At 45.4% G+C, this 22603-nt stretch overlaps 1 protein-coding gene across 1 annotated transcript in view; it reads left to right on the top strand.

Moving 5' to 3' along the window:
* Positions 1–22603, top strand: part of LOC126109517 (glycoprotein-N-acetylgalactosamine 3-beta-galactosyltransferase 1-like) — a 54364-nt gene that overhangs the window by 18774 nt on the left and 12987 nt on the right. The window contains exons 3-4 of the mRNA XM_049914538.1: positions 120–261; positions 10590–10810. Of these exons, the coding sequence (XP_049770495.1) occupies positions 120–261; positions 10590–10810 (363 nt within the window). The remainder of the gene's footprint in view (positions 1–119; positions 262–10589; positions 10811–22603) is intronic.

The following is a 22603-nucleotide window of genomic DNA, read 5'->3' on the forward strand; positions in this document are numbered from 1 at the left end:
CCACACCTCGTTACACACACCACAATATTACCCTCCTCTCACGAGTTTGCGCATTCCAGACTCCAACTCTTTTCTTTTTGAACGCGCCTTATAGTATGTGCTGTTTGTTTGGGTTTCAGACATGATGCTGCCGGTTGTAACCTTGAATGTGTCAGAGGGGAGAGAGGTGCTGTGGAACAAGACGAAGGCAGCCGTACGGTATGCGTGGCACAAGGGGCTGCTGAGAAGGAACGAATGGTTACTCAAGGCGGATGACGACACGTGAGTACTTGTCTCGCAAAGAAATAGCTAAGCAACTTCTCAGGATCTCAATGTTGTGATGGGTTGTCAAATTGATTTGGGTTCTAACAGGTGATAAATAACATGATTATTGCGCACGTAAAATGAAGAATTGAAATATATTATACAAGCAGAATGGACACTTAACTCTTATTATAAAACTACTTCGATGTGCGTCAGAGTGTAGGTATATTTACACAGGTGAGCCAAAACATTATGAACACTTTCCACTGCGACGATGGATATCGCTTGTGGCGTTGCTGTAACGTGACGCGGTAACAAAGGTAGGAAACACATCCAGAAAATAAGTTTCCCTATATTTTAAAAACACAGACAACATAGTTACATGGAAAACTTTGACAGCAAGAGGTACAACAATGTTTGAGCTATTTTTCGACATAGTACCAAAAGAATTTTTTATTTCTGTGTCGTAGAAGTCTGCTGTGATTCCAAATGGCACAGAATTTCTTGAACAGCAGGTGCTTAGTGACAGTCTCATGCAATAAGGATTGCGATGTCTGAAGTAAATAGTAGCTGGGCTGCATAATTGTGAAGCGAGGTTTGTCCAGGATGCCCTGCCGCGCCAGCTCAACCAGCTGATCATTGATGAGGGAATGTCACCTACTGTGCCCTTCATCGTGGACACTTAGACGACAGTCAGGAAGCAAGCCTACATCAGCAATGCACCTTCTGTTTCTTCATAATGCTCTACCCATAGACCTCTACATCTACATAAATACTCCGCAATCCACCATATGGTGCGTGGCGGAGGGTACCTCGTACCACAACTGACATTTTCTCTCCCTGTTCCACTCCCAAACAGAACGACGGAAAAATGACTGCCTATATGCCTCTGTACGAGCCCTAATCTCTCTTATCTTCGTGGTCTTTCCGCGAAATGTAAGTTGGCGGCAGTAAAATTGTACTGCAGTCAGTCTCGAATGTTGGTTCTCTAAATTTCCTCAGTAGCGATTCACGAAAAGAACGCCTCCTTTCCTCCACCCGAGTTCCTGAAGCATTTCCGTAACACTCGCGTGATGATCAAACCTACCAGTAACAAATCTAGCAGCCCGCCTCTGAATTGCTTCTATGTCCTTCCTCAATCCGACCTAATAGGGATCCCAAATGCTCGTGCAGTACTCAAGAATAGGTCGTATTAGTGTTTTATAAGCGGTCTTCTTTACAGATGAACCACATCTTCCCAAAATTCTACCAATGAACCGAAGACGACTATCCGCCTTCCCACAACTACTCCCAAATATTTAATCGACGTGACTGTGTCAAGCGCTACACTACTAATGGAGTATTCGAACATTACAGGATTCTTTTTCCTATTCATCTGCATTAATTTACATTTATCTATATTTAGAGTTAGCTGCCATTCTTTACACCAATCACAAATCCTGTCCAAGTCATCTTCTATCCTCCTACAGTCACTCAACGACGACACCTTCCCGTACACCACAGCATCATCAGCAAACAGCCGCACATTGCTATCCACCCAATCCAAAAGATCGTTTATGTGGATAGAAAACAACAGCGGACCTACCACTCTTCCCTGGGGCACTCCAGACGATACCCTCACCTCCGATGAACACTCACCATCGAGGACAACGTACTGGGTTCTATTATTTAAGAAGTCTTCGAGCCACTCACATATTTGGGAACCAATCCCATATGCTCGTACCTTAGTTTGGAGTCTGCAGTGGGGCACCGAGTCAAACGCTTTCCGGAAGTCAAGGAATATGGCATCCATCTGATACCCTTCATCCATGGTTCGCAAGATATCATGTGAAAAAAGGGCGAGCTGTGTTTCGCAGGAGCGATACTTTCTAAAGCCGTGCTGATGCATGGACAGCAACTTCTCTGTCTCAACGAAATTCATTACATTCGAAATGAGAATATGTTCGAGAATACTGCAACAAACCTGTGTTAAGGATATTGACAAACCGATGTTATGGACCTAACAGAGTTGACGATGAATTTCGATGGGCGCTAAGTTTTGTGCATCAAGGAATCTTATTACGGTCTGAACCTCTAAGGCGGCAGGAGAACGAATAAGAGCTGCCATTTTGGGGCACTGCTGGCGCTGTACTGGCACCAGACAGGATCGCTCCGATCGGCACGTCACAGATCTGTTGCGCATGCGCAATTTTCCCGGCTAAATACGTCTCCTTTAAAGGAAACAACATCTGGAAACTTACTTTCTGGATGAGCCTCATGTGTAAGGAGAGCAGACATGGACGAGGGATCACACTAAGACATGGACCGCAAATTGGCAAATCTATTGAGAGAAGCGACTTTCACAAAGGGCAGATTATTATTACGCAGAGCCTGTGGACGAGTAACTCCAAAATGGCGAAGCTGATCGAATGTTCACGTGCTACTGTCGTGAGCATCTACGAAAACAGGTAGGACAGTGAAAGTATCAGTAGGTGCTAAATGGTCGGGCGACCACTACTCTTCACAGAACATGGGGGTTCGGAGACTTGTCTGCTCCGTAAAGGATTATAGATGGTGATCCTGTGGCATCTCTGCCGGAAGAGCACAATGCTGGTGCAAGCACATGTGTTCAGGAGCACACAATTCATCGTACATTGTTGAACATGAATTTCTGCAGTTTCCTCTACTTGCACACATGTTCACACGACGACATAGTCAATTACAATTGCAAAAATTTCAAATGACTCTGAGCACTATGGGACTCAACATCTATGGTCAGAAGTCCCCTAGAACTTAGAACTACTTAAACCTAACTAACCTAAGGACATAACACAACATAAATTACAATTGCAGTGTGCACGGGAAAATCGGGATTCGACCATCGACCAATGGAAACGTGTCGGCTCTTCATGTGAATCACATTTTCGCTACAATAGGTCGCTGATTGTCTCCACAAACGCCGTCATCGTGGTGAATGGTGGCTCGAAACGTGCAGCGCGCCAGGGACGCAGGATGATGGGATCGGTATTATGCTGTGGGAGACATTACTCTTCGCTTGCGTGGGTCCTGTGATAGTAATCCAAGACATGCTAACAGCACTGAAACACCTGTATCCCTCCATGCTTGATGTCTTCGCCGACGGCTGTGTCATCTTTCAGCATTATAATTGTCCCTGTCTCGGAGCCAGAAATGCGCTGCAGTGGTTTGATGAGCATTATAGTGAACTCGCGTTGATGTCTCAGCGACCAGACTCGCCTGAGATAAATCCTATCGGACCCATCTGGGTTGCTATCGGGCGCCATACTATGTAAGCAAATCAGTGGCCCATTATTTTACGTAAGCTGTGCATCGACATCTATGGCCACATGCCCAAAGAACTACCAACAAACGGTCGGATCCATAATATACAGAACCAGGGATGTATTTTGATGGAAAAATAGACAAACAAGCTATTAAGCAGGTGGTCATACTGTTTTTGCTATCAGTGTATATACCATTATTGATAGAACCAGTCTGACACCTATTACCAAGTAGACTGTCAATGGTAATACAGCTGGAAGCACTCTTCAATAGAAACTCTTTCTCCTAGCACCTTTCAAAGGCAAAGTTCACAGCCGGCCAGGGTGGCCGAGCGGTTCTAGGCGCTACAGTCTGAAACTGCACGACTGCTATGGTCGCAAATTCGAATCCTGCCTCGGGCATGGATGTGTGTGATGTCCTTAGGTTAGTTAGGTTTAAGTAGTTCTAAGTTCTAGGGGACTGATGACCTCAGAAGTTGAGTCCCATAGTGCTCAGAGCCATTTGAAAAAAGTTCACAAACATGTGCAAGGACTTGCAGATCAAGTCTGTTGGCGCCAGATGAGGTACCCATGTCACTGCTTGCTGTGGACTTGTACTGACTGGAACTTAGTCTGTCTTAGAAACGACCTCGTGTCCATTGGTTGGTCTGTTTCAAGAAAGGTCACCAACTGTGGCGCGAAGAACTTCAGTGGGCGTGCTTTGGTCCTAACGTGTCATTGGTGTGATCCGTGATGCTCTGACAGCTAGGAGCATCTCACCAGTGCTACGCCTATCAGCTACATCACCCTCAAAGCAGTTTCAAAAGGCGAAAATATCCATCTTGACACTGCAGCAGTTGATAGGTTATTCGATCACCACCAGCTGTCACACATTCTCTGTTGAAGATCTATGTTGGCAGACCACCTTATCCCTGAGGATGTACTTGTGACGACTGTCTACGAAGTGGATCAGAAAGCTTCACCAAATTTCACAACTTTATATCTTCTCTATGAATCAAGATAGGCATTTTAGCTTACACACAGACTTATTGTTTTTACCTGCCAGGTTAGCTGAGAGCGCTATTGCGCTGCTTCCTGGACTTGCGTAAGTGCTTCGGCAACGGATCGAATCTGCCCGGCGGATTACCGACGTCGGTCGCTGTGCCGGCCAGCCTGGATGTGGTTTTTAGGTGGTTTTCCACATCCCGCTAGGTGAATACTGGGCTGGTCCCCACGTTCCGCCTCAGTTACACGACTCGCAGACATCTGAACACATTCGCACTTTTCCATGAATTACATTAGACGCAGACAGCAGGGGTAAGCTAATTCCGTCCCGGAGGGGGTACGGGATAGCGGCAGGAAGGGCATCCGGCCACCCCTTTCCACTAACCTTGCCAAATCCGTTCCTAACAATGCCGACCCTGTGTCACCGTGGGACATAGCACCAGTGAAAGACAGACAGACTTACATTGTTTTAATTTTCAAAAGAATAATCCGATCTACAAGGGTATGTCTTTTACATGCATTCACACACAATATCTGATCAAAAGAATCTGTATCCCACTGTGTAATGCAGAATCTATCACTAGAAGTTAAGAGAGGCAGTCCCGCTAATTTAAAGGTATGAACAAACAAACACTGTCTGAAACAGACCGTGTAGGCCCAACGGCACCGACCAGCCGCCATGTCATCCCCAGCCTTTAGGCGTCACCGGATGTGGACACAGAGGGGCATGTGCTCAGCACGGCGCTCTCGTGGCCGTTGTCAGTTTTTGTGACCAGTGTCTCTACTTCTCAGTTAAGTAGCTCCTCAGTTGGCCTCACAAGGGATGTGTGCACACCGCTTGCCAACAGCAGTCATCAGACGTGCAGTGTGACCTACCCAAGTGCTAGCCAAACCCACCGGCGTTTAACTTCGGTGATCTGACGGGAACCAGTGTTACGACTGCGGCAGGCCGTTGGCTAATATAAAAATAGGTGGTGAGTTCAGATGTGTGTGAAATCTTATAGTACTTAACTGCTAAGTTTACACACTACTTAACCTAAATTATCTTAAGGACAAACACGCACACCCAAGCCCAAAGGAGGACTCGAACCTCCGCCGGGACCAGCTGCACAGTCCATGACTGCAGCACCTTAGAAATAGGTGGGGAATATTGTGTTGTTGGTACAAAAGCAGTGACAGCAGAATGGGTCGCTCAGAGAGCTGAGTGACTTCGACTGTGGACTTGTCATTGGATGTCCCCTGAGTAATAAATCCAACAGGCATTTCAACCTACCTAAAAAGCAACCCAAAATGACTGTTGGTCATGTCATTGTAAAGTGGAAATGTGAAGGAGCAACCACAGATAAACTGAGACCACGCAGTAGTGATGAGCAGGGACAGTCGAGCATTGTGGAGGGTGATTGTAAAAAATATTAATCTAGCAGAAAAAAAACACTCGTGACTTCAAAGTGCTACCAGCAGTCCATATAGCACAATGACTGTGCATACCGAGTTAAAAAGAATGGGGTGCAATAGCCGCGCAGATTTTCATAACCCACACATTTCTGAAGTCAATGCCAAGCAACACTTCAGGTGGTTAAACATCAATACCACGGGACAGTGGATGACTGGAAACGAGTGATTCGTTGTGATGAATCATGATATAGGTTTTGGCAATACAATAGAAAGTTTTCAGTTTCGCAAATCCCTGGCAACTTTACCTGCCATAATGTATAGTATCAGCGGCGAAGTACAGAAGAGGTGGTTTTACAGTATGGGGTCCGTTTTTTGTGGTTAGGCTGTGGTCCTGTTATTGTGCTTAAACCTTTGAGTCCCAACAACAAGAAAAAATACCTGGTGATCAAAAAGTCAGTATAAACTTGAAAACTTAATAAACCACGGAATAATGTAGATAGAGAGGTAAAAATTAACACAATGCTTGGAATGACATGGGGTTTTATTAGAAGAAAAAAAAACGAATTTCACAAAAAGTCCGACAGATGGATCTGGACAGCAAGACGTCAGTGACTGCGCATGACAATCGTGTATAAAAGGAGCTGTAATGAGAGAGAGAGAGAGAGAGAGAGAGAGAGAGAGAGAGAGAGAGAGAGAGAGAGAGAGAGAGAATCAGATGCCCCAGCAGTCGCAGCATGTTGACGTTACCTGAAAAGGCGCTTTTAGTGAAGCTGTATTATCAGAATGGGGAATGTGCTAGTTCAGCGTTACAATCCTATCGCCATAGGAAGGGGATTCGAACGGGTAAAGGTCCGTTGACAAATGCAGCTGTGGCTAGAATGATTTCGACGTTCGAAGCCACGGGTTATTTAGACGATAGACCCCGTGGTGGCCGACCGAGCTCAAGGCGTAATGCTGCTGAGACAGTTCAGGAAGAAATGGAGACTGTAGCGGGTTCGTCTACGCACGGGGAAGTCGGCGCTCGTGCAGTCGCACGTCGCACCGGCATTCCATACACTACTGTTTGGTTGGCACTTAGGCGTATCCTCCGATGCTGTCCGTACAATATCTTTCGGTATCAGGAACTGTTACCTGGCGATTTAGTGAAGTGGAGGGCATTTGCGCTGTGGGCGTTTGAAAACATGGTGGAAGATGACGATTAGTTGACTAACGTGTTGTGGACCGACGAAGCTCATTTCACGCTCCGAGTGTCTGTCAACGCCCACGACCGCAGAATTTGGGCTACCGAAAATCCTAGAACTGTTGTGGAAACTCCAATGCACGACGAGGAAGTCACGGTATGGGTTGGAATTACCACATCTACCGTTATTGCGCCTTTTTTCTTAGAGGAAATGCGTGATTCTGATTTTGTAACTGCTACCATGACGGGTGAGAGGTACGCTGGTATGTTACAGAATCAAATCATCCCCAGCGTGGCTGATAAACACCTGCTGGAACGTACGATGTTTATGCAGGGTGGCGCTCCACCCCATATTGCTAGACGCGTGAAAGATCTCTTGAGCGCGTCGTTTGGTGATGGTCGTGTGCTCAGCCGCCACTTTCGCCTTGCTTGGCCTCCCAGGTCCCCAGACCTCAGTCCGTGCGGTTATTGGCTTTGTGGTTACCTGAAGTCGCAAGTGTATCGTGATCGACCGACATCTCTAGGGATGCTGAAAGACAACATCCAACGCCAATGCCTCACCAAAACTCCGGGCATGCTTTACAGTGCTGTTCACAACATTATTCCTCGACTACAACTATTGTTGAGGAATCATGGTGGACATACTGAGCATTTCCTTTAAAGAACATCATCTTTGCTTTGTCTTACTTTGTTATGCTAATTATTGCTATTCTGATCAGATGAAGTCCCACCTGTAAGACATTTTTGGAACGTTTGTATTTTTTTGGTTCTAATAAAACCCCATGTCATTCCAAGCATGTGTGTCAATTTGTACCTCTCGATCTACATTATTCCGTGATTTATTCAGTTTTCAAATTTATACTGACTTTTTGATCACCCAGTATTTTAAAAATTTTCACAAAAATAATTACACTGATTAGTCAGAACATTGGCCACCTACCTAATTGCTGGTATGTCTACGTTTGTCATGGATAACAGTGGTGCCACAATGAGACCTTGGTAGATTGCTGGAGGGAGTTGGCACCACATTCACACACAGGTCACCTAAGACCTTCCAGGGAAGGGGGCAGTGAGCTCCGACACTACATTCAATCACATCCCAGATGTGTTTCATTGGGTTCAGATCTGGCAAGTTTGGGGGGCCAGCACATCATTTGGGACTCGCCACTGTGTTACTTAAATCACTCAATCATCCTCCTGCCATTGTGGCATGACAGTATCTTGTTGGAAATTGCCACTGCCATCAGGAAACATGATCATCATGAAGGGGTGTATGTGGTGTACAACCAGTGTGCGATACCCCTTGATCATCGTGGTGCCTTCCAAGAGCTCCACTGGTCCAATGGATGCACACGTGAATTTTCGCCAGAGCATAATGGAGCCATCGCCAGCTTCTCCCCATCCTGCAGTACAGGTGTCAAGGAGCTGTTCCTCTGGAAGACGACAGGTTTGTGTCCTCCCATCAGCATGATGAAGAAGGTATTGGGATTCATCAGAACATGCAGTGCTCCTACACCATATGCCAATGGTTACATGCCCATTTCAATCATAGTTGCCAGTGTTGTGTTAACACTGGCACATGCATGGATCGTTGGCTGCAGGGTCCATCATTAGGAGTGTCTGGTGCACTGTGTTCGGACATACTTATACTCTGCATAGCAGCAAAGTCTGGCATCTGTAATGAGTGGCCAGCCGCTGTAGCCGAGCGGTTCTAGGTGCTTCAGTCCGGAACCGCACTGCTGCTACGGTCACAGGTTCGTACCTGCCTCGGGCATGGATGTGTGTAATGTCCTTCAGTTAGTTAGGTTTAATTAGTTCTAGGTCTAGGGGACTGATGACCTCAGATGTTAAGTCCCATATTGCTTAGAGCCATTTGAACCATTTTTTGTAACGAGTGGTGGCCACCCAACCCTATGATGATGTCTGGATGTGGTTTCACCAGGTACTGAAGACACACACCACACCACAGCACTCCTCAAACACCTGACGAGTCATACAGTTTCTGAAAAGCCTCCAGGCCATCACAATCTGCCCTCGGCCAAACTCACATAGATTGTGTGCATTCCTCATTCTATACACAAACAGCAAGCTCTCTGATACTACATGCACCTTGCATGTGTCTGACTAGTAGTCATTCCTCGCCAGGTGATGTTGCTGTCACCTGGACTGGTTTATATTGATAGTAGGGCAGTGGTCATAATGTTGTGGCTGATCAGTGTATATCATAGTAGCAAGCCATGAAGAGAAGAAGAAACTGGCAAAAAGTAAATAATCGTTTGTTTGAAAGAGGGGGTTTCGGTTTGGAGACAGTTTTCAGCCACGCATCATTTCATGAAATATTTGTATTTGAAAGCAATTTGGCCTTTCTCCTAGGTACAATCCCACATCCCGAAACTCTCATGAATTCATAATGCCTAAAACGGATTATAGTCCTAAATAACAAGCAAGAATAGATCTAAATTTATTCAATTATATCAAAAGTACTTACTCCCCCAGGAGGTTAATTTCGAAACTACTCACTAAAGCAGCAGCACAAATTTACGTTGCAATATTTTTAGATACCTATTTTCACTGCCAGCAATCTCCTCAATATGGTAATTAGAAACAAGGCACATGTCCATAATCTCCTTCAATCACGTAGTACAATCTCTGCACCGACTGTTGCTTTCAACATTGTAAACTGCTACAATACGCTGTACTCGTGAAAGAGCCCTAGTGTACAATTAGATGTCTTTATATTGCAATAGCATCGATGGTTTTACGCGAAAGGCACCGGTACCTGGTACTTAAGTAAAAATTTAATATAGCGGCTTGAGGCAGAAAGGTCTGGTGCTCAAGGTGTTAAGAAAATTTTAAATGCAGAAGCATATGAGCACATGTTACAGAATTATATACTGCATACAGTACAGGCACAGTTCAGAAGTGATGATTGATTGTTATCAGCGTGACAATTCCCTTTGTCATAAAGTGATTTGTGGATGATAACATTCTTGAAATGTACAAGCCTGCTTAGAGTTTGGCCTGAACTCCATGTAACGTCTTTGAGATAAGTTAGAACGTAGAACTCACTGCAATGCCAAGTGTCCAACATCACCACATTCTCTGCATTTGGCTTTTGGGGGTAAATGGACTTACATTCATCCAGACATTCAGCCACCTCATTGAAATTATTCACAATAGAGTTCAAACAGTCACGAAGACGAAGGTTGGACACATCTTGTACTAATGCCCATTAATACATGCTGGGGCCAGCCGGTGTGGTCGAGCTGTTCTAGGCGCTTGAGTCTGGAACCGCGCGTCCACTACGGTCACAGGTTCTAACCCTGCCTTGGGCAGGGATGTGTGTGATATCATTAGGTTAGTTAGGTTTAAGTAGTTCTAAGTTCTAGGGGACTGATGACCCCAGATGTTAAGTCCCATAGTGCTCAGAGCCAATTCATGTTTGGACAATTTTGACCACACTCTATATAATGTGATGGAGGAACTAATTATTCATCGGTTGTGGGCAGGTATGTGGTGATGGAGAACCTACGGCAGCTGCTCCAGCCCCTGGAACCTGAGGAGGCGCTTTACCTAGGGCTCCACTTGCTGGCCAATGTACCCAAAGGCTACATGAGCGGTGGGGCAGGCTATGTGCTCAGCCGTGGTGCCGTCCAAAGGCTGGTGGCTGCCTGGGATCTGGATGTGGAACTGAAGGAGGACGACTCTGGTTTTGAGGACATCAACATTGGTGAGCAGTACCTTCCCAGTCAGTAATTCCAGCATCATTATCAGCTTACTATACTAAAAAAGTTGCTTTCATAGTTGACACCACTAATATGCACCTGTGCAGTGGCGACCGAATTGGAGATAGACACATGGAATCCTGGTGGTAATAAATTTCACTGTCACTTTTTGGGTGATGCTAATCACGAGACACAGCAGCAATGTCCTGGATTAAATGGCATACCTCTCAACTGTGGCTCATGGACCGAGAGCATGTCACTGTCGATAGTGATCTGCCAGTGTATAGGGATACAAGCCGTTAACCACGACTGTGGATCGTATTTAATCGCAATCAGTTGAGTGGTTTAGTCACGAAAACGTAACAATGTTACTTTCCCATTTATAATACCAGTATTAATATGGAAGTATGGATTAAGCTCGTTGAGCATTATGTAAGCATTGTATACATTAGATTGAACTATATTATGTAGAACAAACCAACCAATAAAAGCATTTTTGAAAATACGAGGGCAGTTCAATAAGTAATGCAACACATTTTTTTTCTCGGCCAATTTTGGTTGAAAAAACCGGAAATTTCTTGTGGAATATTTTCAAACATTTCCGCTTCGTCTCGTATAGTTTCATTGACTTCTGACAGGTGGCAGCGCTGTACGGAGCTATTAAAATGGCGTCTGTAACGGATGTGCGTTGCAAACAACGGGCAGTGATCGAGTTTCTTTTGGCGGAAAACCAGGGCATCTCAGATATTCATAGGCGCTTGCAGAATGTCTACGGTGATCTGGCAGTGGACAAAAGCACGGTGAGTCGTTGGGCAAAGCGTGTGTCATCATCACCGCAAGGTCAAGCAAGACTGATCTCCCGCGTGCGGGCCGGCCGTGCACAGCTGGTACCGTGCAGGCATACAGGCCCTCATTTCAAGGTGGCGTAAGGCCGTAGCATTGAATGGAGATTACGTTGAAAAATAGTGTTGTGTAGCTAAAAGATTGGGGAATAACCTGGTGTATTTCAATGATGAATAAAACAACCCCTGTTTCAGAAAAAAAATGTGTTGCATTACTTATTGAACTGCCCTCGTATAATACAGTTTAAAGTCAGAGTTAATACATAGCTTCTTCAAAGAGTAGTTATTTTTCCCTAATTCTCGTTATATTCTTCATATCATTTAGTTACTCTCGCATTTATATTATCAGTGGGGATTAAACTGGCAAACCCCTTACTGCTATTTGAGAGGGGCAGGCTATGTGCTGACACTGTATTTCACTATCTCTTATCTCTACATCGTCCAAAGCAGACGTAATGCAAGACTATATACACTCATCAGCGATGGTGGATGTAATGCTATTTGACTCCACAGTTTTAATATTGCCATGTAAACTGTTTAAATGACTGAATGTGTTTTTGACATCTTCTTATGCAATTTTTCGTGAGTATTTTAGGTAACTTTGTATTCAAAGTGACATGTGAAATGCATTTCATCTCTTCTCTACCTTTGTGTACAGTTGATGCCATGAAAACGTTCCCCAGAATCTCCAGAAGATAATGCTTCCTCCTACACTCTGCTTCCAGACATCATACGCCATACACGCCAGCCTATCCAATGGAGCATAAAACATAATTCATCTGCAAAGACCGCTAGTCAGCACTCAGTGGACATTCAGTTGCGGTATTTCCAGACAGACTCCAGCCTTTGTCACCGGTGAACAGCAGTGAGCGTCGGTGTAACGGTGGGGAACCTGCTGTGGAGGCACATACACAGCAGCGTTTGTTGAACAGTCATTGGAGGAGACAGTGTTGGTCATCTCTTGGTTTATCTGGACGGGCACTTGCTCAACAGCTGCACATCTATTCGCCCATACACGTCTCCGCAGCCATCGTTCACCCCTTTTGTCTATAGCTCGTGGTGCACCACTGTTGCCTCGGCACTGATTTTGGGTAGTGCCATTCTGCCGTGCACAGTATACTTGAAACACGGTGGCATCCAAACAGTTTACAAAATCATCCGTTTTGGAAATGTTTCCACCGTCGGCCCAAAACCATTTGATCATGTACTTTTGGATGTCAGATAAATTGCTCCATTTCTGCATAATGAAAACAACTGCACAGTTCCCCTGTCTGCCCAGCATGCTTTATACACCCTCCTTAGCTAGTGCTGTCACCTCCGCCTGAGTGTGATTATTGCATGTTGACTTCGAATGTAGGCGTTGGTCACATTAATAAGGCTGGACTGTGAATAAGAAACTGGCAGTTTGTGTTATCCCCGCCTGGATAAATTTCTACAGACACACGTGACTATATTCAGTAAAGTCACTGCTGATAATGGTGGCGCAAAATCTTTGACCGACTAGAAGCGACTGTGTAGCACAGTTATCTTGAAGCTTTCTCTTGGGATTCCACAGCTGTTGGGTGAGCGCAGTATAAAGAGCGCTGGTGGTGTTTCAGTTTGGAACCTTTCTGGGTGAGTACCTTTGTTGTATGATCAGTCAGCTATTTCTGATGGATCTTGTCTTTCTCACATTTAAGGTCGATGGAATGTAACAGAATGGAAGGCAATGACACTGTCAGGTGGAGGGGTGTTTTGCTACACAGAATGCCAGTGAAGTGCCACTTTGCTTACTCCAGTACCGAATGGGGGAAGTGAGGTAATAACATGCCATCAGCGAGTCAAAAAGTCGTAATACAGTGGCAGAATTAAGGAACCAGCGATTTATTTTATTTAGCGTATGCCTAACCACCCAAACATAAACATTTACGAGCTGTTCACTGCCATGCATTGCTGTGGCTCAGTCTGGTGCAATGGAAGAGATCAAGCACTCATCTGTAATATGTATGGGAATTGGATACACGTCCTAATCTCCTTCTCTCCCGTCTTTGTCCATCTCCTTTTCTCCCATCTCTGTACATCCCCTTCTCTCTGGCCTTCTGCCTTGTTTATTATTACACTACTGGCCATAAAAATTGCTACACCAAGAAGAAATGCAGATGATAAACGGGTATTCATTGGACAAATATATTATACTAGAAGTGACATGTGATTACATTTTCACGCAATTTGGGTGCATAGATCCTGAGAAATCAGTACCCAGAACAACCACCTCTGGCCGTAATAACGGTCTTGATACGCCTGGGCATTGGGTCAAACGGAGCTTGGATGGCGTGTACAGGTACTGCTGCGCATGAAGTTCAACTCGATACCACAGTTCATGAAGAGTAGTAACTGGCGTATTGTGACGAGCCAGTTGCTCGGCCACCATTGACCAGACGTTTTCAGTTGGTGAAAAATCTGGAGAATGTGTTGGCCAGGGCAGCAGTCGAACATTTTCTATATCCAGAAAGGCCGGTACAGGACCTGTAACATGTGGTCGTGCATTATCCTGCATCAATGTAGGGTTTCGCAGGGATCGAATGAAGAGTAGATCCACGGGTCGTAACACATCTGAAATGTAACGTCCACTGTGCCGTCAATGCGAACAAGAGGTGACAGACACGTGAAACCAGTGGCATTCCATACCATCACGCCGGGTGATATGCCAGTATGGCGATGACGAATACACGCTTCCAATGTGCGTTGACCGCGATGTCACCAAACAAGGGTACGATCATCATGATGCTGTATACAGAACCTGGATTCATCCGAAAAAATGACGTTTTGCCATTCGTGCACCCAGGTTCGTCGTTGAGTACATCAACGCAGGCGCTCCTGTCTGTGATGCAGCGTCAAGGGTAACCGCAGCCAAGGTCTCCAAGCTGATAGTCCGTGCTGCTGCAAACGTCGTCGAACTGTTCGTGCAGATGGTTGTTGTCTTGCAAACGTCCCCATCTGTTGACTCAGGGATCGAGACGTGGCTGCACGATCCGTTACAGCCATGCGGATAAGATGCCTGTCATCTCGACTGTTACTGATACGAGGCCGTTGGGATCCAGCACGGCATTCCGTATTACCCTCCTGAACCCACCGATTCCATATTCTGCTAACAGTCATTGAATCTCGATCAACGCGAGCAGCAATGTCGCGATACGATAAACTGCAATCGCGATAGGCTACAAACCGACCTTTATCAAAGCCGGAAACGTGATGGTACGCATTTCTCCTCTTTACACGAGGCATCACAACAACGTTTCACCAGGCAAGCCGGTCAACTGTTGTTAGTGTATGAAAAATCGATTGGAAACTTTCCTCATGTCAGCACGTTATAGGTGTCGCCACCGGCGCCAACCTAGTGTGAATGCTCTGACAGGCTAATCATTTACATATCACAGCATCTTCTTCCTGTCGGTTAAATTTCGCGTCTGTAGCTCGTCATCTTCGTAGTGTAGCAATTTTAATGGCCAGTAGTGTATTATCGTGAATTCAGACTCTGTAGTAGTATTCCAATAATAAGCCAATAAGCCATAAATACAACTTTCTTGTGAGCTAAAAACTTCTCTCTCTCTCCCTCCCCCCTCCCCCTTTCTCCTCCCTCCCTCCCTTTCTCCCCCCTCCCTCCCTTTCTCCCCCCTCCTCCCTTTCTCCCCCTCCCTCCCTTTCTCCCCCCTCCCTCCCTTCTCCCCCCTCCCTCCCTTTCTCCCCCCTCCCTCCCTTTCTCCCCCCTCCCTCCCTTTCTCCCCCCTCCTCCTCCTTTCTGCCCCCTCCCTCCCCTTTCTGCCCCCTCCCTCCCTTTCTGCCCCCTCCCTCCCTTTCTGCCCCCTCCTCCCTTTCTGCCCCCTCCCTCCCTTTCTGCCCCCTCCCTCCCTTTCTGCCCCCTCCCTCCCTTTCTGCCCCCTCCCTCCCTTTCTGCCCCCTCCTCCCTTTCTGCCCCCTCCCTCCCTTTCTGCCCCCTCCCTCCCTTTCTGCCCCCTCCCTCCCTTTCTGCCCCCTCCCTCCCTTTCTGCCCCCTCCCTCCCTTTCTGCCCCCTCCCTCCCTTTCTGCCCCCTCCCTCCCTTTCTGCCCCCTCCCTCCCTTTCTGCCCCCTCCCTCCCTTTCTGCCCCCTCCCTCCCTTTCTGCCCCCTCCCTCCCTTTCTGCCCCCTCCTCCCTTTCTGCCCCCTCCTCCTTTCTGCCCCCTCCCTCCCTTTCTGCCCCCTCCCTCCCTTTCTGCCCCCTCCCTCCCTTTCTGCCCCCTCCCCTCCCTTTCTGCCCCCTCCCTCCCTTTCTGCCCCCTCCCTCCCTTTCTCCCCATCACACACACACACACACACACACACACACACACACACACACACACACACACATCTGTGATCAGGTGTGTCCACCTTTGGTATGGAAAACAGAGGTGACATGTCATGGCATGGAGGCTATGAGCCATTGATAGGTTGATGGAGGGAGTTTACACTACATCTGTAAACTCAAGTCACCTAATTCTCATAAATTCCAGGCATGGGTGTGAAGAGCTCTAACACCACATTCAATCACATTCCAGATGTGTTCAGTCAGGTTCAGATCTGGCGAGTTTATGGGCCAGCACATCAACTGGAACTCTCCACTGTGTTCCTCAAACCACTCCATAACCCTTGTCGCCTTGTCACCAGACGCATTATCTTCTACATAAATGCCACTGCCATCGGGAAACATGATGATTGTGAAGGGGTATATGTGGTGTACAACCAGTGTTCGATACTCCTTGGCCATCATGGTGCCTTACACGAGCTCCACTGGACCCATACATGCCCATGTGAATGTTTCACAGAGTATAATTGAGCCAGCACCAGCTTGCCTGCATCCCCCACTACAGGTGTCAAGGAGCTGTTTCCCTGGAAGACGATTGATTCGTACACTCCCATCAGCATGATGATGAATATATTGGGATTCATCAGACCATGCATTGCTCTGCCACTGTGCTAACATCCAGTGCTGATGGTCATGTCCCATTTCAGTCATAGTTGCTGATGTCATGATGTTAATAGTGGCACATGTCCAGGTCGTCAGCTGCTGAGGCCTGTCGTTAGAATTTTCTGTGCACTGTGTCATTACACACTTATACTCTGCCCTGTATTAAAGTTCGTTGTTAGTTCCACCACAATTCACTGTCTATCCTGTTTCACCAGTCTTCCCAGCCTACAATGTGTGACATTTGTAATGAGGTGTGTCAGCCCAGCCCCAAGGCGTCCAGATGTGGTCTCACTTAGGTTTTGCCACATGTTTAAGATTCTCACCATAGCACTCCTCAAACATCTTACAAATCGTGCAGTTTCCCAAATGCTCGTGCCGAGCCTTTGAGCTATCACAATCTGCCCTCGGTCAGACTGAGAATGTGTGCCTTTCCTGTTCCACACACGGACTGCATGTTCACTGATACTACATGCACTGTGCCTGTGTCTCATAGTGGTCATTGCTACCATGTGATGCTGCTGTGTCCTGGACAGGTTTATATCGATAGTAGGTGGGTGGTCATAATATTAGCTAACTCGCCCACCCTATGATCAGCCAGAACAATATGGCCTTAGATCTACTATCGATATAAACCCATCCAGGCATTAGAAGCATCACCTGATGAGGAATGACTGCTAGTAAGATGCACGCATAGTGCATGTAGCATCAGTGAGTGTGGTGGCTGGGTGTAGATGGGCCAAGAGTGTACAGTCTATCTGAGTTTGACCAACAGCAGATTGTGATGGCCAGGGGAAGTTCGAAATGAGTGTTTCAGAAACTGCATGATTTTTCGTGTCTTCGAGGAGAGCTATGGTGAGTGTCTCAAACACATGTCGAAATAAAGTTGAAATCACATCCAGACGTCATGGGGTTGGGAGGCCACCCCTCGGTTTCAGCTGGTGGACGTCATGGCTGGGCAGACAGGTAAAACAGGACAGGCGGTGAACTGTGGTGAAGCTCACAACAGACTTTAATGCTGGTCAGAGCACAAGTGTGTATGGACACAGTGCAGTGACAGTCCTAATGGTGGCCTCCGCAGCATGATGACCCATGCATGTGCCAGTGTTAACACCATGACACTGACAACTACAACTGAAATGGGCATGTGACCATCAGCACTGGATGTTGGAGGAGCGGCAGAACATTGCATGGTCTGATGAACTCTGATACATTTTTCATCATGCTGATGGGAGTGTGCGAATCCATCGTCTTCAGGGGAACAGCTCCTCAAGTCTGTAGCGCAGGATGGAGACAAGCTGGCGGCAGCCCCATTATGCTCTGGGCATTCATGGGTGCAGTGGAGCTCGTGCAAGGTGCCATTTCGACCAAGGAGTATGATACACTTATTGTAGACCGCATGCCCCTTCATGATGATCATGTTTCCTGATGACGGTAGCATTTTTCAACAAGATAATGCGCCATGTCACAAGGCTGGCAGTGTGACAGAGTGGTCCGAGGGACGCAGTGGCAAGTTCCTATCGATGTGTTGCCCCCCTCCCCCCCACCAATCTCACCAGATCTGCACCCAATAGAAAATACCTGTGATGTGATTGAATATGGTGTAAGAGTTCAACCCCCCCCCCCTACTGGAATTTATGGAATGAGGTGACGTGTGTGTAGATGTGGTGCCAACTCCTTCCAGCGAAATACCAACGCCTCATTGCTTCTATGTTACTACGTTTCGCAACTGTTATCCATGCCAAAGTTGGACATACTGGCTTTCAAGTGGATGTTCATAATGTTCTGACTGATCAGTGTATATAATCTGTATGTGTCCATACATTTATTACAGTAACCTTTAAAAATTTGATATATTTCCACTGTGTGTGTGTATATATATATATATTAAAATATGTAACCTATGAGTGTCTGACTGTTCATTAGAGTATTGTGTAAAAATCTGAAGTAACTCAGCGAAGAACATCTCGAGATTTTTGGTAATAATGTTTCCCCTTTAAATATTACACGTTTATTTATTACTCATATTTAAAAGTAGGTATATAAAACCAGATGGGTATTTGAGTGAAATGTTGTGTCAAATTGTGAAGAGCTTTTGGAGAGCAAGGTTTTGAACAAACGAGCATTTACATTTTGTTCCATGCAGTCAAATGCCTTAAGTTGCAGAAGATACAAACTGATGCTAAGTCGTTACATAATGCTCATAAAATTTGGTGAGTGAACGTGTAAATGACATTCTCAGGTGAGCACCTCTTTCACAATCCAAAGTAAGATTTACTGAACTTGTTAGTGTTGCCCACGTGGGATACTGGCGTAGATCACATCTTTCCAGAAATTTTGGAAAATGATGTCCAGAGTGAAACGCTTCAGTACTTATTGACATCTATCCTATCACCTTTCGTGTAGATACGCTTAACAATGGCATATTTCAATCTCTTGGAAAGGAAATCCTGAGTTAGTGGCGTGTTAAATATTTTAGATACTATAATATTAATGAACTTAATTACAACAAAAAATAATAAATTTTCAATTAAAAGTAATAGTAAATAATACCTAGTAAATTGTTTTAACATAATTTCCAATAAATTGAAATTCAGAGAAGATACAGCATAGGAAAAGGTCTGTGTATCATGTAATAGTTAGAACTACAATAGAAGCAAGCTGTCCCAACTTTTACATTATTTGTTTGTCCAACGCACCTCGTCAGTTTGTGTTATTGGGAGTAATTGATTCATAATTATTGAGGTTCAAAAATTTTCTTTCATACATTTTTCTGCAATCAAGCTACAGGCTTAGGTCCGAGCATGAGTTATAGCCGTGCCTGTGTGAGCAACTGCTCAATCCTTTCTGATTAGAGACGTTTCTTTTGGGGTGATATTCGCTGGCAGGGTGTGCTTTCAGACCTCTGCTGAAACTAAAGCAACCATGCCACCAGCTAGGCACTTGGGAGATGTGAGGAATGAGTTACGTGGTTGCTACTGTGGAGGACGGTGAAGTCTCTAACAATATGAAGTGTCAATCATACATCATTAAAATAACATCAATTTATTGCTTAGAGTTCGTCTCCTCCACAGTGTAGGTTGGTAGTAACCGTGCTGCGTCTGCATCACAGGAATGCGATGAGTGGCGTGTTAGCACCCATCTGGGAATCTGCAATAATAGCCCCTGGTGTTGTCTGTGGCCGATTCTGCAACCTTGTGCAAGGTGGAAGGCAGGTGGTACATCACCACAGCCTAGAGTGACTCACCATCCGCCACAGCCTCAGTGCTTCTGTTGAGCACAGTTGCAGTTAGGCGTGCTGCCAGAAAACTTCACAGCCCTGGTGTTGTTGTGATGGCGAGAAGGCAGAAGTACCAGCAGCCACCAAGGACAGCCCAGTCAGGCGATGCACACACTGCAAAGAAGGGGCAGCACCAAGCACCCTATACTCGGGTTAAACAACTTATAGTCAGACTTAGTTCTTCATCCACTGAAGATCTGCTCAGCACTCAACTTCACTCAGTCACTGGTGTGACTGACAGGAATGGCGGCTCACAGAGCTGAAGTTCCCTCCCCTCATTCCCGACGACTGGGGATATGTCGAAGTAGACACCAAACTGGCAGTGGCTGACAACACTGCATCAGATGTGAATAGGTCATCCTTTGAATAGTGGAACAGGCCTTCCATCGGTATCAGTGATGCAGGCAGAATGCCCAGACCCAATAACTCATAGTCCTGAGTGGAAGGAAGTGGAGTAGTATTGTTGTTGCTGTGATTCCTGTGTACAGGTAACCGAATGTGCTCCAGTTTTTTGATCCCATCAGCGTTCTCTGCTGGACTAATGTTCAGTTTTAGAGCTGCAGGCCATTCTTTTATGCATGGTTTGCAGCCTGAAAGCCGTTCTTGCGTGGTCTTTATGTGTAGTTACTCCACACTGCCCTGTTAATAGAATATCATTATGCCTTCTTTGCAATGATGTCATGGTGCTGAATCAGTTGTTTCTGACACTCTCGCATATTCTGTTGCAATGTGCTCCTAGAACGTTTTCTAGCGTCCCTGAACATGCTTAGCCTGGACATCATTTCAGACAGCTGAAAGACGTTGTTATTTACTCTAATACTATTTTACTGTGTAATAGTTGGTTTCTGTCTTTCAGATGGAACAGTCAGACTCTTGCCATATGCTTCCATCTCTTCTCTCTCCTACCAGCCTCTGGTTAGTCCGAACATGAAGCGCCTATTTCCTATTCCACTATTTCACTAACACTCCGTCCAGGAAATCAGTCTTTCTGTAATGCCTTTCCATACTGGAGCGTCTTCCCTGTCCTGTTTTTACGTGCTCAATTGCCTGCTGTCTACAGTCTACAGTGTTGGTCTGTCGTCAGTGGAAGATACATTCAGCCTGCAAATGGGTGCCTCTACCCGGCTGTAATGTTCTTGCAGTCCATCACCACGCAAGCCCATCATTGTACGCAGGCCTCATGCAAGCAACTGAGAAGTATCCTGTGTTAAACAGGGTTTTTAAGTTATAGAACTCAATGCCATTTTTGAGATTCTTAGTTTTCATGTCTTTTTATTGTCCCAGAGAATACTGAAAAATTTGGAAATTGATATACATAAAAATATAAGCGTTTTGATTAAAATACCCTTTTTTTTGGGGGGGGGGGGAAGTGGTCACATCCTCCACTATCCCGTGCCCATTCTACTATGGATCCATGGCTGCTGCTCCATGTATTACAGTGACGTGCATAGCTCAGTTGTGGGAGGGTATGCTGTAATGTAATGCCTCTGAGTTTTTTATGTGGTAACTTATAAAGCTTTATCAACATCTAAATCTTTGTTCTTCATGTCTACATATGCAGGGTGAATCATGTAAAACTTGCAGGATTGATGAAATGGAAAGTGCTGGTGATGTACAGTTTTCACAGAATGAAGCGGTAGTCAGAGGCTCATACTGTTAGCAATAACTAGATTGTAATAACACATAGCAAGTGTATTTTTGTTGTAACGTACACTTTTTTAAATGTAACAATGCATATAGACATTAAAAAACCCAGTTTAATCCTCGTACCAACAAAAAGATGAATGAAATAAGTATTAGTGTCAGCGGTGTTGAGAAACAGCTGAAATCGTTGATACTGAACAAAGCTCTGGGGCCTGATGGAATCCCTATCAGATTCTATACTGAATTTGTGCCTGAGTTAGCCCCACTTGTACTAAAATCTGTTGTAGATTCCTCAAACAAAAAAGCTGTGCCCAGTTCTTGGAAACAAGCATGTCACGCCCATCTACAAGAGGGGTAGTAGAAGTGATCCACCAAACTACCATCCAATATTGTCAATCTCAATTTGTTGTAGAATACTACAACATATTTTGAGCTGAAAAAAAGAAGTGAGTTATCTCAAACACAATGATCTCCTCCATGCCATGCAGCCCGAATTACGAAAACATCGACTGTGCAAAACCCAACTGCCCTTGTCTCACACGATGTACTAAAAGCTGTGGATCAAGGCAGTCATGTAGAGTCAGTGTTTCTTGATTTTCGAAAAGCATTTGACTCACTGTCAGACCTATGCTTATTGCCAAAAGTTCAATCATATGAGGTATCAAGTGAAATTTGTGACTGGATTGAGGGAGGAAAAAGCATGTTATTGTGGATGGAGACTGCCCCATCGAAGTATATTGGGACCATTGCTGTTCTTGTTGTATATTAATGATCTTACAGACAATATTAATAGAAACCTCAGAATTTTTTGCAGAGGATGCAGTTACCTGTAATGAAGTAATGTCTGAAAGAAGCTGCATAAATAATCAGTCAGATCTCGATAACATTTCAAAGTCGTGCAGTGATTGGCAACTTGATTTAAATGTTCAGAAATGTAAAATTGTGTGCTTCATAAAATGAAAAAACGTAGTATCTTATAATATGAATGAGTCACTGTTGGAATCAGCCAAGTCATAAGAATACCTGGGTGTAACACTTTGTAAGAATATGAAATGAAAGTACCATCAGTT

This window comes from Schistocerca cancellata, chromosome 12 (assembly GCF_023864275.1).
Source record: "Schistocerca cancellata isolate TAMUIC-IGC-003103 chromosome 12, iqSchCanc2.1, whole genome shotgun sequence".
NCBI lineage: Eukaryota > Metazoa > Arthropoda > Insecta > Orthoptera > Acrididae > Schistocerca > Schistocerca cancellata.